General features: G+C 46.1%; 1 protein-coding gene across 2 annotated transcripts in view; it reads left to right on the top strand.

Annotated features, from left to right (window-relative positions):
• LOC141130296 (probable N-acetyltransferase camello) overlaps window positions 1-18,543 on the top strand; it is a 49,723-nt gene that overhangs the window by 13,668 nt on the left and 17,512 nt on the right. Inside the window, exon 2 of one of the 2 annotated variants that reach the window (XM_073618126.1) lies at window positions 8,527-11,642. The exons of the other annotated variant lie outside the window; for it this stretch is intronic. Coding sequence (XP_073474227.1) covers window positions 8,556-9,209 — 654 coding nt within the window. The 5' untranslated portion in view covers window positions 8,527-8,555 and the 3' untranslated portion in view covers window positions 9,210-11,642. Of the gene's footprint in view, window positions 1-8,526; window positions 11,643-18,543 lie in introns of those variants that run through there. 2 annotated transcript variants of the gene reach the window in all.

Raw genomic sequence — 18,543 nt, 5'->3', positions numbered from 1 at the left:
TAAAAGTGCGATAAAGGATAGACAACGTACTCAAATGAAGCCAGAGTTACCTGCTACAGATTATGGTAAGACTGTTGCAGTTTGCGGGACTGATCCCAGTGAAGTGGGAGTATATCCGGCTGGGAGATCAGCAGAAGTGGTAAAAATGGACTTGCTGCAGTTTGCTACCCCGAGTAGTGGGGAGACACAGGTTGAAGCTCAACCTGCAGCAAGGTTAAGAACTCAAAAAGACTGGACTCTGTATGTACCTGGTGTAATCCACCAGAGTGCTGGAAGTGGTAACCTAGGGGTGACCAATACAGTTTGTGTGCCAGGTTCCCTAGTGACAGGTGCTACAGAGATGCCCAGGGAAACCTCCCAGGAGCCCGCAGTGGTGAGGCACATGGTTTCCCAGGACAACTGTGGAGCCGCCCTAGTGGGCAAAAGAATGCCTTTGGAGAGGAAGGGTGGTGTGCTGAGCGTTACACGGGGTGCTGTGTGTTCTGACCAAAAACAGCCTGTTAAAGCTTATAACACTGCTATGTCTATGGCTGATGATACATGTACTTATTGTGATGTATTCAAAAGTAATGATGATGTTGAAAAGTGTATTACTGACAATGTTGATGGTTTGGTGTCTCCCATGGTAACCACAGGTAGTGCAGCAGAGTTGTCCCAGGAAATCTCAGGAGGACTCCCAGTGTTGGAGCCGGCGGGGCTCCAGGACAGCTCTGATACTGCTCAGGTGGAAAACAATGGGAAAATAGCTCAAATGAGGGAGTATGTATTATCACAATCTGATGTGGTTGACAGTGACTGGTGCAGATTGTCTGCTGCTAAACCACTCTGTCCACCTGTGTCTCCATGGGCAGAGGGAGCAGTACTACAGAGTGCTGATGACTGGAGCACAGACAGGATAGACTGGGATAGTCTCGCCATTAAGGTGATAGCGTGGTGGAAAGAAATTTCTGAAGGTAATAGTAAGCTGGACACTATTGCTGCTGTGACAAATGGAGAGGCTGCAAAGCCAGTAGACACAGGTGCGTTGGCTGTTGCAGAACTTAACCCCCTCCAGGCGGAAGGATCGGAAAAGGGCGCATATATAGCAGAAGTTTTGTCCACAGCAAAAGAGATGAGTAATGTTGAGTGTCAGGATGATGGGATAATGGATAGGGACATGGAAGAGCTCAGTGTTGCTGAAAATGAGAGGATGAGTGTGACACATGCATTTAGCGGTGCTCATTGGGAGCCGCAAGTTTTGTCAGTGGCCTCTGAGGTGGAGGTCTCTTTGAGTGTCTCAGCCTCTCAAGCCTTAGCAAATGAGCCCCTCCACGTCGTTAGTAAGGGAAAAGTCCCTAGAGTTCTGTGTTTAGATGTGGCATGTCTAGAAATAACTGAGATGTTGTTGGAATTGGTGAAAATCTTTCCGCTGTATACCTGCATGTATCCACCGCAGATGGGCGACCTGGTACTGCGTAGTACCAATCAGTGGAGACACGTGGTACAGGCGATGTTAAGCAATGTTGATAAAAATTGGTTACTGCAATGTTGGTTACTTTTGCAGAAAGTGGTCTCGCAGTTCTCTGCGAGAGTGCTTCCAGCGACAGTTAGGTGCGGAAGGCGTTCAGGGGAACTGCTAAAGGAATCAGAAATGATAGACATAGTAGAAGTCTCTCCGTATGCTGGTGTGATGAGGTACATTCCTGCTGGTGCGATCCGAGGTGCAGCTGAGCAGTGGTTGGTACATGGCGCGTGTGCTGTCTCACCCGCTAGACCTCGTGAAAGGGAAGGGCCCGGAAAAGACGCAGCAGTAGTGGGAATTCAATCCATCACTCGCAGGGAGGTGCAGTTTGAGGTACCCGGAGACACTTTGACAGGAAATGGCAGTGTTGGTAACTGTAATGAAAAAGTGTATGAGAAGCACTGTAGAGCACTGTCGGACAACTCAGAGGTATTGGTTGAGGTACCAATGGACACAGAAATGGTTAAAGAGATTGGTGTGGAAAAATGTGGCGCAAAATGTGTGTTGGTAGGACAGTCGCTATTGGAGTGTTGGACAACCGGGAGCGATGTGAAACTGTGGGAATGTCCCATAGGGAGTAACTGCTTGCCTGTAGATGGTCCCTCCCTAGACCCTGTCCTAGCAAACCAGGTGACAAGAGGTCTTGATGATGATGATAATATTGAATTAAATAACCCCTTGTGGAACATTGCTATCGAGGTTAAACAGAATGATTTGGTTGCCAAGGGTAACCACACAGGGGTTAGTGAACCTGATAAACAGATGTTGTTGGTTAGTGTTGCGTCAGGTAGTGAGAGGGGTCAGTCCCTGACAGATTTCATGGAAATGGGTCCCCAACAGTCCCAGGAGAGTAGGTCTGTGGGAGGGAAAAGGAGGATCCCGTGGCCAGAAGGTGGAAGGGATAGAGAGATTAGTGGGAGCCCATGGTTCAAGGTGAAGTGCTGGTGGAAACATACCCGGAAAAAGAAATGGGCCTACGCAGCGAATGGCTGGCACAGAGGTGTCCCATTCTTAGTGACTGGTTTATGTGTTCCTCCCTCCGGTGCGAAACAAGGGGGGAGTATAGGGAAATATAGGACCCTGTTAAGATCCAGGGTGGGACGTACCTGGAAGCGCACCCGAAAAAAAGGTTGGGCCTACGTGGCTGACAGCCAGCACAGAGGTGTCCCAACCATGATGGGTGCTGGTGTTCCTCCCTCCGGATCGAAACAAAGGGGGGGGATATGTAATAGTCCCTGTCACTGGGAAAAGGGATGGGATCTCTAACCCTGTGTCCATGTCTTATGGAGAGCCAGCAGGTTGTGTGCCCAGGTGCACACAGCCCATATAACGAGGGGCTAGTGAGAGCAGAGTGTGGAGGAAGGTGGAGTGTGTGTAGCTTGTTGCTACTGCTGTGTGAAGACAGACCTGTGTCTGGAGAGTGGTCTGCCCTGTGGGAGTCTGCAGCCTATGTAAAGGGGATTCTTTGCCCAGGGACTGGGAAAGGCTGGCCAGCCTTGAGAGTCGGGGAGACTGAGGAAGCCAGTGAGTCCAGGGGGCTGTAAAGAATTGGCAAATCTTTTGAGAGCAAGCAGAGGAACTGCTGACAAGAGAGCCAGGTGGCTTGGTATGTTTTCCTTATTTTTGGAGTGCTTAATGAAGTTAAACCCCTGCGTGGGAATCCTGAATGGACCTTTTTGCTTTTGTTTTTCGGTTTAATAAACGTGGGCTACCAGGCCCTTAACTATAATGCCTGTCTGATGTGGACTCACTGCACTAAAACGCATTTATCGCTTGAGCTAAATACCCCAAACATTACAATATATATATATATATATATATATAATATGTGTGTGTGTGCCAGTCACGGCAGACACTCGGGAAAAAAAACGGCCCGTTTCTTCACAGCGCACGCGCCGATGACATAATCTGCGCACTACAAGGTAAATATCTCCTAGACTGCGCAAGTTTAGGAGATATTTACCTTATTCTAGGTTTAATTATAGGTAGGGCTTTTTTTCTCTCAGAGAATAGGTGCGGGAACTCCCCCTGTCTAAGTCGCTCCTTTTTTCCGTCCCTACCCACCTCCGGGCACCATTCCTTGGTTCCACCCCCTACCCACCTCCCAGTATTGCCCTACAGAACCAAGTATTATTTTGTGGTGCTAAATAATTTGTAAGGAATTTGATAATTATAACAAGAAAAGCAGTAAAAAATAGATCCCCTGCAGCCATTAACAATAGAGCTCCCGCCAGCAACAATAGATCCCCATAACAACAATGGACCACCTGCCACAAAATCCACCCCCCCAGCAACAATAGACTCCCGGCAGCAACAACAGATCTCCCCACAGCCAGCATCAATAGACTCTCTGGCAGGCAGCAACAATAGACCCCATCCATCAACAGTAGATCTCTCCCAGCAAAAACTGACCCCCCAGCAATTTAAGACCCACCCCCACCAACAATAGGTACTCCACCAGCAACAATAGACTTCCTCAGCAACAATCGACCCCCCCCCCCCCTGCAAAAATGGATCCCCTCCAGCTAGAACAGATCCCCTAGCAGTGAGTATCAATGGACTCTGCAGCCCACCCCAGCACCCCTTGCCATTACATACAGTCAGTGGTGAAGGTGCCTGAACTGCGCTCCCCCGTGTTCTCACTGAAAAAAAGCCCTGTCTATAGGTACAAGTTCTAAAAAGGGGTTTACAACCACTTTAACCCCTACATGCCGATGCGGCCTTCTGCTTCAACTGGTTGTACCAGGGTAATGCCTGCAGCTGATGGGCACTGGTGAGGCTGCATTTGATGGGCGCTGGTGAGGCTGCATTTGATGGGCACTTCATTAAAAAGGTGGGGTATACATGGGCAGGGGAAAGGGGTGCAGTCAGGAGTGGAGCCAATAGGGGGGGTCAAAAATCCTTGCACCGGCCCTGCTTGTAATTACAACCGATGCGGCTGTTATTACAAGTAGCGGCCTTCCGCTGCTCAGCCTGTGTCTCCTGTCCCACCAGGAGGCCCGAGCAAGAAGCCGGGCATGTCTGCCGGCTGGCCAGGGACCCGAACAATGCCGGAACCGGCTTTGATCGGGTCTCGGATATAGTAACCCGGAAGTGATATCATGACATCACTTTCGATTTACTAGTGCCTTAAAGGCGCCAGATTCTAAAAATGTCAGGATATGAAATAGCTAAACTTTTAGTTTTGAATGCTTTTAAGTGCAAAGGAGGGATTTGGGGTCTTATAGACCCCAGATCCCTCCAAAAAAAAAAAAATACCTAACACGTGACTATTGCTGTCACAAGGGATGTTTAATGTGGAGACATGTAAAGTAATGCACTTGGGGGCAAAAAACATAAATGCAAAATATTCACTAGGTGGAGAACCTCTGGGATAATCAAGGATGAAGAAGGATCTAGGGGTGCTAATAGATGACAGATTGAGCAACAGCAGGCAGTGCCAAGCTGCAACTACCAAAGCCGGCAGGATATTACCATGCAGAAAAAAAGGGATATACTCCAGGGTCAAAACTATAATCCTACCACTTTATAAAACTCTGGTTAGGCCAGAGGGGATGTGCTGGAGATGGAGAGAGTCCAAAGAAGGGCAACAAAACTAATAAGGGGACTGGAGGACCTCAATTACGAGGAGCGACTACAAGCACTAAATCTATTCTCACTGGAGATGAGACGCTTCAGGAGGAGACATGATGGCGATCTACAAATATCTCAATGGGCATCCCAGCATAAAAAATAAACGATTCAGTCCTAGGGAGTGTATGAGGACACGGACAAACACTATGAGACTGGAGGAGAAGCGGTTTAACTTCAAACTGCGTAGGGGGTTCCTGACTGTCAGGGCAATAAGGATGTGGAACTCTCTCCCACAATTGGTGGTGGCTGCGGGGAGTATGGATATTTTTAAAAGACTCTTAGATGTACATCTTAAAGGACACAACATACAGGGATATGGGAAATCATTATAGACACTGACACACATACACAGGTTGAACTGGATGGATTATTGTCTTTTTTCAGCCTTACTGACTATGTAACTATATTTACATTCCTTGTGACAGCAATACAAGTGATAAGAAAAAAAAAAATCAAAGGAACAGTGTAAAAAAAAAAAATAAATAAATAGGAAAAAAAATGTATTTTTATTAAAGCGGGGTGAATGCATACGTAAGTCGCGTCCGCAAATGCAAACAGTAATCAAATCACACATGTGAGGTATCATCGCGATCATCAGAGCGAGAGCAATAATTCTAGCACTAGACCTCCTCTGTAACTCTAAACTGGTACCCGTTAAAAAATGTTAAAGCGTCACCTATGGAGATTTTTAAGTACCGTAGTTTATCTGTAAAAGTAAATATATATACATATATACACATATATATATATATATATATATATATATATATATATATATATATATATATATATATTGGGGGTAAGTCATTTTCTAGCAAAAAAATACTGATTGTATCTTATGAGCAACAATTGTCAGAAAAAGGCCTTCAAGGGGTTAAAAAATGCCAGTTTTAGATCCAACAACAATGACTTTCATATGCAAAATTGTATGTTTACCTGCCATTTTTTTTTTTTTACTGTAATAAAAACAAAAAGTCTGTCCACGTTAGGACTGTAAGACAACATTGAGGATTTTTAACTGAAATCTATATGGTTTTGCAATCTTGAGTCCAAAGGGGAAATGTGCCAGGAAATGAGGATTACGATACTTCTGTAATTCTTTTGGCACACAATGTCTTTCTATCTGCTGACAGTACACACTCGATCGCTTATACCAGTTCTTTCACAACCTTTTGTAACATGGAAAAATACCTTGACATAACCTTTAGGTCTATACTAAAACAGCGCTATTGTTGAGCAAACTAAACAATTGTGTGGCCAACTACACACAGAGCAATGTCCATAAGAGTGGTATAGTAGCAGTAGTGGTTCAGAGGTTGTTCTAGGTAGCTCATAGAATTGTCAAAGCATGCACCATCCACCGATCACTCCACTCCACCAGATGTGAACACACTCCCCTCAGGGGGTTAAACTCACCAGAGATAGGTGTATCACAAGCCTCCAAATAACAGAAATCCTGGGATAAATAAATTAGCACTTCTCCAAGTGATGGGTAGAAAGAGGGGCTCCAGAGCAATAAAAACAAAGGAGAGTACACATAGCGTAATTCCATTTATTATTAAAACAGACCCATCACATTAAAATTCCCCCATCACTAGCTACGTACTAAACATAGGCAGTCAACAAGCAAAAAGGATGACATCACCGTGCACCGAACCGTAGGATCTCCGGTCACCGCCTCAGCAATCAAAGAGTGGAGTCACTTCCTAGTTCCGGGTCCACCACGATGAAGCGCACGTGTCACTTCCGGCGTTGTGTAGGTTGTGTATGGTGTTATACTACTGTTTGCATATGGTTTCTGGTTTTAAACAGCAGCTCATACCAACGCCCTTAATGTTTATTTAGGGGTCTTGGCTGATATTCAATTTGTTTATGTCATTTCTTTTATTTATGCTGTGAAGAATTTTTTGAGCTCTGTGGCGCTGAGTGGTGTATTTTAGGCCCTGTTATACACTTTATGTCACGATAACCTTTAGGTCGCAGAGAACCTACCCTGGTTCAGTTGGTGGAATGTTAGGTGAACATATTACAACATATTACATACTTGAATGCTGAATTTGAACCACATTGAAGTCATTGGGTGACAAATTTATAGTGACAATTATCCCTATTTTTAAGGCTAATAGGCAAAGGATCAACAAAAAGTGAATGGGGGCTGGGCACTACCCTGGGGGGACATGTACCCAAAAAAATAATTCCCTGCCACCTTCCTTTGTTCTGTAAAAAAATATGGGGGGGGGGGGCATGGGGACCCCCAAAATACATACTCATCTAAGGGAGTCTCACAAAATCCATACCAATCCTTCTCATCTGGTATGGATTTCATGGTCCCTCCCCCCCCCCCCTTAAATCAGTACCAGACATTTCAGATCTAGTACAGATTTTAAAGGGAACCTAGCACAGAAGAAAACGGCATGAGGTCCCCCCTAAAATCCATACCAGACTATAATCTGTGCATGAAGCCTGGCAGACCAGAAATTAAGAGGGGGGCAGCAACACTACCCATTTCTTCCTGAACCATACCCAGCCAAATGCCCTCAACATGGGATGGGGGGTCCTCAACAAGGGCCTCTTCCCTACAATTCTGGACTGGTGGATCTGGGGATCTGGGGTGGGGTGGGAAGAAATAGGATGCCCCTTTTAAGATAAGAGGACCCTGGATATCCTCCATCCCCTGCATGAAAAAAGGACAATAGGAAATAAACCCACAACCAATCCACACCCATTGTATGCCCCATCGACAATGCCCATTCCCTGAGCGGTCATGCTAAATGTAAATCCTTACACTGGTGGTCAGCATACTGCCCCTCACTTTGGTGGTCAGTGTAGTGCCCCTCACATTGTTGTGGGAACCCCAAAGATTGGTGATAAGTGAGAGAGAATATTTCTGGTATTTAAGAAAATGGACATCATTACATTGGATGAGGATTAGAAATGACGGCTGGGAGCCTATGTTGCACGATAGAGTATTGGCTATAAGGGTGATCTATAATTATCCCAAAGGACCCCTCTATTAGTCCACTAAATGATGGGTTCACTGAGGACACAATGTATGACCAGACTTGCTGATATTCTTTCATTATTACAGGTTTATGCACAGAATTTCCATTGAGGGTTGAAGAGTGACCACAGCTGAGGACCACTGATAAAGTCCATAAACAGTAATAATTATAAACTTACCTATAAATCATAACTTTTACATGGTAACCCTTCATTTCACCAGTTTATAAGCAGGCCCTATTAGTATTTACAATATATTTTACGTGCAAATCAGTAGAGCCATAAACACATGATACCGCGCATCCCCTGTGGATGTCGATCTATCTCTTTATTCTTTTCTAACCTTCCTGCTGTTTACACTCACACGAGATCCTATTTCTCATTTTACTTAGACTTAGAAGCAAGACGAGCTGCTAGGGGAATGGCTGACTACTCCATACGGAAGTACAACAATGGGGATTACCACGCCGTTCGTAAACTGTTTGCCCAAGGAATGTTAGATTACATTCCTGGCACTACCTCATATATCTTGAAGCGCCCACAAGTCTACTGCACCATCTTGGCTTCATCCATCACACTGCACTTGTACTATCGCTCCTACGTCCTTTCTCTGTTCAGCGTTGGGACATTCTTGGCTGCAATCCACGGCCTTTTAAAGTTGGCAGTAAACATGTTTATAAAGAAGGTTCACAACGGAGATTTACTAAACATTGAGGAGTCTTATATTCAGAGACCCAACTCTTTCTTCTGGGTAGCCGCGTCCGGTGGTCGGATTGTAGGGATGGTGGGTGTCCAGCCTGATCCAAACTCCAACAGCGACATGATATTACGACGCTTGTCGGTGGCTAAAGACCAGCAACGCCGGGGGATCGCCAGGGCCCTGTGCATGAAGGTCTTTGACTTTGCTCGCCAGCGAGGATACCAACGCATCACCCTAGATACGTCGACCATGCAAGTCAATGCTCATAAACTGTATCGACATTTGGGATTCAAGACAGCAAAAGTCATTCCCAGCAGAAGTCGACTAGGAAGGTTTGCAAATATGACTGTGGTGTACTACAGCTACGATGTCTAGGAAGTGGTAATACAAGAGAGGGATGGAGAACGTGAGGATATGAGTGAAGATGGAATATGAACAAAAATAATAAGAACACTCCAAAAAGGATACATTTTGAAGTATGATCATACAATGTGATTAGATAGATAGAATGTTTTAAAATCTTTTTTTACCGCATTCTGGGCTTAAGCTGGCTATACACCATACCATTTTCTTATTAAATTTTCTTTAGATTTACCTTCAACTACTGTATGTAGTGCAAGGGTCTGCCTGATTGCATACAATTTGAAAGTGTTTAGGTTTGACCCCATATTATATGGTTTTGGTAAGTCTAAAGGAAAGTTGTACAAGAAAATTGTATAATGTATGGCCAGCCAGTTTAAAAAAAAAAGCATTCATACACTTAGCAATAGGATCATTTAATGTGATTAGATAGATAGATAGATAGATAGATATTTTTTATCTTTTTTCCAGCCCATTGAGGCCCACTCCCCACTTCCACCTGGAGGACCCCCCAGGATGTATTTTTTTTTTACGTAACATTTTTTACGTAGTCTTTAAGCCAACTACTTGACATGGGGTCCACTTATTCCTATCTTTTTTCCAGTTGTGGATGGTCCTCAATTTTGCAGGGATAGGCATTGATGTGATAAGATTAGCACCGCCCTCTACATCAGCCTTTCTCAACCTTTTCAACACAGAGGAACCCTTGACTTTCCGGTCTCAGGGAACCCTCTGCTAAAAATGTCTTTATCTACAACTCATGATTCATTCGTGTGATGGTCGGTGGGAAGAATGTTCTTTACACTTGTGGTCATTTGGAAGAATTACCCCCTTAAAGATCACTAAAGAGATCAATGGTGTCAGTGGAAACTTATCTGAGAGGCAGAAATTGCTCATTGCTTAAGGAACCCCTAGCAACCTCTGGAGGAATCCTAGAGTTCCATGGAACCCTGGTTAGGAAACCCTGCTCTGGAAGAAGCCTAGGGTTCCATGGAACCCTGGTTAAGAAACCCTGCTCTGGAAGAACCCCAGGGATCCATGGAACCCTGGCTAAGAAACCCTGCTCTGGAGGAATGCTATGTTTCAATGGAACCCTGGTTGAAAACCCTGCTCTGGAGAAACCCTAGGGTTTCATGGAACCCTGGTTGAAAGACCAAGCTCTGGAGGAACCCTATAGTTCCATGGAATCCTGGTTAAGAACCCTGGTGTACATTTTTACAGGGTAAGATCAGGATATCGTATAGACAGGTGGTGGGTCCATGACTCCCTGCACTCAGACTATGTTTACACACACACCAGAGGGGTGCTAAAAGTAGGCAGTTGAGCTATAGTTTTACCGACAACTCACCTTAGCTAACATGGAGGCCAAAGGGGGTGGCATACATGACTTGCCAAAATATATACCACATATTGAGTTCAGTGGGCAGTACCTCTGGTACACGCAACCCATTCAAGTGAATAGGATAATGCTGCAGTTGCACTGCAACTTGTGTAGTGCAGGCATTTGCAGCACGGTGCCGCAGGCTTTCAAGTGTTAGGGTAGGGAAGCAGTGAGGAGGTGACATATCTCATCCCAGCCACCTGTCAAATGCCTATTGGGTGGCAAAGAGAGCCACAAATGTAAGCAAACCCTCAAAGTATGTCCTCAGTCCTGCAGGTTAAACAATGCTGGGCACCATTGTAAATGGTGGCCAGAGATGCTTATTGTGGGGACAGCTCTGGAGAGCAGCAGCCAGTGTCCCATTGACTGGGGCTTCTTTTTTCTTTTTGTTCAGAGGTCAGCTTCAATCATTTTCTGATGACTTAGGAGATAGAGCCTTCCTCCTTTTGGAGCCCTTTAAAGCCTTCCTCCTTAGCACCATAGGAGACAAGCTTATATACTCATCATCCAGCAGTAAAGTTACAATGTGACAGTAATGATGAGCAGAGCAGCAGATAGATAACTTTTCAGGCACTGCATGTATTAAAGCCAGCCATAGCTAGATCGAATCTCAGTCAGTTAAGCAGGGCCAGGTGAGATTCAATCCATCTATGGGCAGGCTGGTTGTACCGAAGTCAATTCACCAATAGTGGCTATTTGGTCTAGGCTCCCCACCGGCAGAACATGATAGTGCTGCGGAATGGATTCACCCATCAACACTGACTGTGTTGGTGGAAGAATCCAGCAATTTTCTTTCCTTCATGCCGTGGTGGAAGGAAAGAAAATTGCATAATCTATGGGCAGCTTAAGGCCCCATGCACACTGGGTGTTTAGCCTTGGTGCATGAGGCTCCAGCATATAGGAATGGGCACAGGTAGACTGCCCAACTCCACTGCTGGCAGCCTGTTAAACTTTATGAGAGGCTGAAAGCTGCTGTGGCTGGACGGTGTGCTGAGCGGTTCTAACATTTAGGACAGTATGTGACCAGAGACAAATGTCCGGTGCACAAGAAGTCTGCATTGCATTGTGGGCAATTGTATCTGAGGGCATACTGCCTAAATATTAGTACCACTCAATGCACCATCTACCCCTCTCCAGCCACAGCAGCTGTCAGCCTCTCATAGAGTTGGATAGGCTGCCAGCAGTGGGGCTGGATGGTGTGCTAAGTGGTACTAACATTTAGGACAGTATGTGCCCAAGGACGAATTCCTGGGGCAGAAGTCTGCATACTGCCATAAATGTTTGTACCGCTCAATGCACCATCTACCCCTCTCATAAAGTTTAATAGCAGTGCTGGCTATTTTTTTTTTTGGGGGTGGCAAATGACCACCCATTCCCTCGAGCGACACCCACCCCCCCTCGCTGTTTGCTGGTCGGTCTGGCACTTACCCCATCGTGGCGGCTGGCAGGCAGCATGGTGCAGCGACTCGCCCCCAAGTCATCTCCTCCATGGCGGCTTCCAGCACCTCCCCTTCTCCTCCTAGGCATCCAATAGGAACGCCTGTCCTTTCAGCCAATCGAGTGACCCGTGTCAAAACCCGCTTCCTGATTGGCCGGGAGGAGGATCAGTGTTACAACAGCGAATATTGATTTGCTGTTGTAACACACCTGGGTGGGCTCAATGCCAGGGCCGGGACAAGGGGTGGGCAGGAGGGGCAGCTGCCCTGGGTGCTGTGGGAATTTTGCAGGTAAGTGCTAGAATGGTTGATTTGGAGGGAGGGATTTGTACTAAGAGAGTGGATTTCTGTTAGGAAGGGGAAGGTGGGGGGAGAATGGGGAGGATTTGTGCTAGCAGGGATCATTGGAGGGATTTTTGCTAGGAAGGGGAATTTGGGAGTGAGGATAAGTGCTAGGAGAGGGGATTGGGGGGGGGGGGCGGTGATTTGGGCTAGGAGAGGGGATTTTTGGAGGGGGGGGGATTTATGTTCAGTGGGGAAATTTGAGGGGTAGAGGATTTACACTAGGAGGGGGGAGCTGGGGAGAGAGAGGATTTGAGCTGGGAGGGGGGGAATTTGTACTGTAAGAGGGGAAATTATTTTCGGGGGGGACTTTTTTTGGCATAATGCTCTTACATTTTGGGGGGAGGGGGCACCGTTTGGTATCTTCGCCCTGGGCGCTAGATGACTATGTCCCGGCACTGCTCAAAGCGCACTCTCTGTGACCCGAGCCCACCCTATATTGAAGCCTAATAGAGCCTCTGGCTCTAATCGGTGCTTCAAAGAAACAGCCCCTCCCCGTTGGAATTTATGCGCTGGTGTCTTGAAAGGGGCTGGACACATGGATATGGGAGGCAGCGTTGAACGGGGGGGGGGGCGGCGCCCGTGTGCCCTTAATGGACAGGCCGCCTCTGTTTAATAGGCTGCCAGCAATGGGGTTGGACGGTGCACCTGTTCCTTCTGCCCGTACCCTAACGCCAGAGCCTCATTCACCGGATCTAAATGCCCAGTGTACATGGGGCCCCAATGGGTCATCTCTGTTGGTGTTCTGTCCCACTTTCATTCATTTTTTTATGTTTTGTATTGAACTGCATGAGGTTATCACTTTTTTGTGGATATCTAGTGGCGATTTTGGGACACTGCAACTTGTTTACTACATGATTTTGGCATTGTCCTCTGTCTTCCCCTCCTGTTTACTGCTAATTGGTTTAGCCCTAGTTAGACCTGTGCAGAATTTTTAATAAATTGTATTAATGATAAACTATAATTGTATTGGTGGATTCATCCATCATTGGGCTGTTAGCCCCCCAGAGATGTTGGCTAATGATGACATTCACTCCAGTATGAAGCCAGTCGGTGTGGAATGGCTTTGAACAAATTATAACACTTTGCAGCCCATCAGTCTATAAATATGTTGACTGCATTAGTTTTCTTTTTTTCAGGCTTTTTTTTCTTTACTTTAAGCTCATCTGGTGATCCTACCAGTAACACACTTCCTGTCCTAGGATGACAACGCTCACTCACTACATTGTATCTATGGAGGGGAAGCATTATCACTCTAGGCTACTTTCCTGATCTGGCCTGCAAACCCCCCCCCCCATCCTCAACTCCATGACAAAGAGAGGAAGGGTTTTGTAGTCCCAATACACTTACTTAACACTGGCTGAGAACACACTGAAGCATGCATGGGACACAGGAGAGCACTGGGTTTATGGCAGGATCAACTTTTTTTTTTTTTCTTTTGCACATACAGTGGGGAAAATAATGATTTGATACCCTGCAGATTTTGCATGTTTGTTCACTTACAAAAAAATGAAGGGTCAATAATTGTTATCATAGGTGTATTTTAAATGATAGAGATGGAATATCAACCAAAAATCCAGAAAAAACACATGATACAAATGTTATAAATGGAGTTGCAGTTCAGTGAGTAAAATAAGTACTTGATTCCCTACCAACCAACAATAATTCTGCTTCCCACAGACTGGCTACAGTATGTACTCATGTGGTACACAGATTAGCCCTGTCTGTAGCACCCTCTACCTTAGGTAGGTCCTAGAAATAGGTTTTTTTTTTGAGTGCAGGTAAATGTATGCAGACCTTGCTAAAAGCCAGGCCTGTTTGTTTTGATCTGTGGGCTGGGAGTGGCTTAGAGTAGGCTGGTGACTTTTTTCATCTTTTGGTTACCTCCCTTCTGCTTCTAGAGGCTTCTAGAAGGAAGGAGTGGAAAAGAGGTGGAGCTGTCTGGGGTGTTCTAAAGAGCCCTGACCAATCCCCAATCTGAATTGGCAGTAGTTGGGCCTCCTTAAATACAAGGAGTCAGCCCAGCTGGGGACTCTTGAGGAAGCCCCCCAGTCTGGGGGGTGACCTTGGGCCAGGGGCTTGGAGCTGTACAGGAAATCCACACAACCCAAGGGGTGTCCTGAACAAGAGCAGGAGAGGACAGCGGGGAATACTGCCAGGCAAGTCTTCAGGAGGGATCCATCAGCGGATCTCACCATCTCCTCCGCCTACTACGTAGACTCATCCCATTCGTGCCAGAAGAGGACAAAGCAGCAGTAGTTGGAACTATCATCAATTCCAGACTCGACTACGCAAACTCCCTCTACATAGGACTACCCCAATATCAGCTTGCGCGCTTACAACTCATTCAAAACATGGCGGCAAGACTGTTAACAGGAAAAAAACCCTGGGATTCCATCTCCCCTTCCCTGAGGAGCCTACATTGGCTAACCGTAAAGAATCGGATAACTTTCAAGACCCTCTGCCTCACCCACAAATGCATATACGGAAACGCTCCTCACTACCTATGCGAGAAAATAAAACGCTACACACCGAATCGCAGTCTTCGATCCTCTAGCCATAACCTCCTCCTCATTCCAAAAACCCGCTACAAAACAAAGGGAGAACGAAGATTCGCAGTCCAAGGACCACGGCTATGGAACGCGCTACCTACTCACATTCGCATGGAAGAAAACCATCAGGCCTTCAGAAAGAAACTCAAGACCTACCTCTTCTGAGAAGCTTGACAACACAGGCCGGATCCAGCGCCTTGGGGCGATTCAGTTCGCAAATGCAGCGCTATACAAATCAATCATTCATTCATTCATCAGGTGTCGGTGAGTGACAGGCACAGTCGGGAGAGCTGAGAGAGGCATGCCGGAGTGGACTGGGAGTGTGCAGTCTGAGATGTATGTAAAGCCAGCAGGAGAGACTGTGATGTTACTGGCAGTGAAGTCATGCTGCTGCAGCTGGGAGGGCTGTCAGGGACTGCCAAGGGCTGACTGGGATCAGGGTACCACTACATGTCAATGTAAGAAGGTGCTCCTAACAACAACTCGTTATGTGTATAAAAAGTCACCTGTCCACAGAATCTCTCTCTTCCATTCGAACCTCACCATCATGGGCAAGACCAAAGAGCTGTCAGAGGACATCAGGGACAAGATTGTAGACCTGCACAACACTGGAATGGGCTACAAGACCATCAGCAAGAAGCTTGGTGAGAAGGAGCCAACTGTTGAAGCAATTATTCACAAATGGAAGAAATACAAAATAACCATCAAGCGCCCTCGGTTTGGAGCTCCATGCAAGATTTCGCCTCATGGGGTGAGGATGATCATGAGAAAAGTGAGGGATCAGCCCAGAACTACACGGGAGGAGCTTGTGAATGATCTCAAGACAGTTGGGACCACAGTCACCAAACAAACCATTGGTAACACAATACGCTGCCATGGATTGAAATCCTGCACCACCTGCAAGGTCCACCTCCTAAAGAAGGCACTTGTACAGGCCCGTCTGAAGTTTGCCAATGAACATCTAAATGATTCAGAGAAGGATTGGGAGAAACTGCTGTGGTCAGATGAGACCACAATTGAGCTCTTTGGCATTAACTTGACCCTAAGAACACCATCCCTACAGTCAAGCACGGAGGTGGAAACATGATGCTTTGGGGCTGTTTCTCTGCTAATGGATCAGGCAGACTTTGCCGCATTGAGGGGCCAATGGACGGGGCCACGTATTGTAAAATCTTGGATGAGAACCCTCTTCCCTCAGCCAGAACACTGAAGATGGGTCGAGGATGAGTCTTCCAGCATGACAATGACCCAAAACATACCGCCAAGGCAAAAAGGGAGTGGCTCAAAAAGAAGCACATTAAGGTCATGGAGTGGCCCAGTCAGTATCCAGGTCTTGATCCTATAGAAAATTTATGGAGGGAGCTGAAACTTCGAGTTGCCAAGAGACAGCCAAGAAACCTTAAGGATTTAGAGAAGATCTGAAGAGAAGAGTGGACCAAAATCCCTCCTGAGATGTGAGCAAACCTGGTCACCAACTACAAGAAACGTCTTACCTCTGTGCTTGCCAACAAGGGTTTCTCCACCGAGTATCAAGTCATGTTTTGTTTGGGGATCAAATACTTATTTTACTCACTGAACTGCAACTCTGTTTATAACATTTGTATCGTGTGTTTTTTCATAATTTTTGGTTGATATTCTGTCTCTATCATTTAAAACACACCTATGATAAAAAATGATGGACCCTTCATTTCTTTGTAAGTGAGCAAACTTACAAAATCTGAGGGGGAACAAATCATTATTTCCCCCACTGTATCTAAAAGATATAACGAATGCGTTCAATTATATATTTAACCACTTACTGCCCGCCTACAGTACTTTTGCTGCAAGCAGGTGGCAGCTACAGGACCAGCAACATACTGATACGTCGCTGAGCACATGCTCTCTGGCACACCCCCTGGGGCGCACAGCGGTGCCATCCAATGATTGTTGTGTTCCGATGGACACAGTGCATTATTACGCTCAGTACCCGGCTGCTTTGAGCAGCCAGGGTATCATGTTATTGCTGTGACCAATCATAGCGATCTCATAATTACAATGTAAGCAAAACAGTCGTAAATTACTTCCATTCATGACAGCTTGCTTACCATTGTGATGATGCAATTGGCCCACAGCTATCACATGGCACCTGGCACCCTGTACCATGTAATTAGCTGTAGCCAATCACAGATCATAATAGTAGGCAAGCTGTCATGAATGGAAGCCATTCATGACAGCTAAAACTATTGCTTCTAACAGTGATCATCAGTGTAAAAAAAAAAAAATTCCTGATCACCTCCCCAGAGTAGTACAGTGTCACTACAGACTCGCTCATCCATGTCTTTATGGACCTTGCTTAGGTGCGCAGTCATGTTGGAACAGGAAGGGGCCATCCCCAAACTGTTCCCACAAAGTTGGGAGCATGAAATTGTCCAAAATGCTTTGGTATGCTGACGCCTTAAGAGTTCCCTTCACTGGAACTAAGGGGCCAAGCCCAACCCCTGAAGAACAAACCCACACCATAATCCCCCCTCCACCAAATGATTTGCAGCAGTGCACAAAGCAAGGTCCATAAAGATATGGATGAGCGAGTTTGGGGTGGAGTCCTGACCTCAACCCGATAGAACACCTTTTGGAAGATTTAGAGTGGAGACTGCAAGCCAGGCCTTCTTATCCAACATCAGTGCCTGACCTCACAAATGCTCTTCTGGAAGAATGGTCAGTCTGAGGTCCTGAGCACTCTGGAGAAGGTTTTTGTCCAGGATATCCCTGTACTTGGCCGCATTCATCTTTCCCTCGATTGCAACCAGTCGTCCTGTCCCTGCAGCTGAAAAACACCCCCACAGCATGATGCTGCCACCACCATGCTTCACTGTTGGGACTGTATTGGACAGGTGATGAGCAGTGCCTGGTTTTCTCCACACATACCACTTAGAATTAAGGCCAAAAAGTTCTATCTTGGTCTCATCAGACCAGAGAATCTTATTTCTCACCATCTTGGAGTCCTTCAGGTGTTTTTTATCAAACTCCATGCGGGCTTTCATGTGTCTTGCACTGAGGAGAGGCTTCCGTCTGCCATTCTGCCATAAAGCCCCAACTGGTGGAGGGCTGCAGTGATGGTTGACTTTCTACAACTTTCTCCCATCTCCCGACTGCATCTCTGGAGCTCAGCCACAGTGATCTTTGGGTTCTTCTTTACCTCTCTCACCAAGGCTCTTCTCCCCCGATAGCTCAGTTTGGCCGGACGGCCATCTCTAGGAAGGGTTCTGGTCGTCCCAAACGTCTTCCATTTAAGGATTATGGAGGCCACTGTGCTCTTAGGAACCTTAAGTGCAGCAGATTTTTTTTTTGTAACCTTGGCCAGATCTGTGCCTTGCCACAATTCTGTCTCTGAGCTCTTCAGGCAGTTTCTTTGACCTCATGATTCTCATTTGCTCTGACATGCACTGTGAGCTGTAAGGTCTTATATAGACAGGTATGTGGCTTTCCTAATCAAGTCCAATCAGTATAATCAAACACAGCTGGACTCAAATGAAGGTGTAGAACCATCTCAAGGATGATCAGAAGAAATGGACAGCACCTGAGTTAAATATATGAGTGTCACAGCAAAGGGTCTGAATACTTAGGACCATGTGATATTTCTTTTTAAATAAATCTGCAAA

Source organism: Aquarana catesbeiana, linkage group LG01 (assembly GCF_042186555.1).
Source record: "Aquarana catesbeiana isolate 2022-GZ linkage group LG01, ASM4218655v1, whole genome shotgun sequence".
Lineage (NCBI taxonomy): Eukaryota > Metazoa > Chordata > Amphibia > Anura > Ranidae > Aquarana > Aquarana catesbeiana.
Note: the sequence above shows the minus strand (reverse complement) of the source record. Positions and strands in the feature narration are given on the sequence as shown.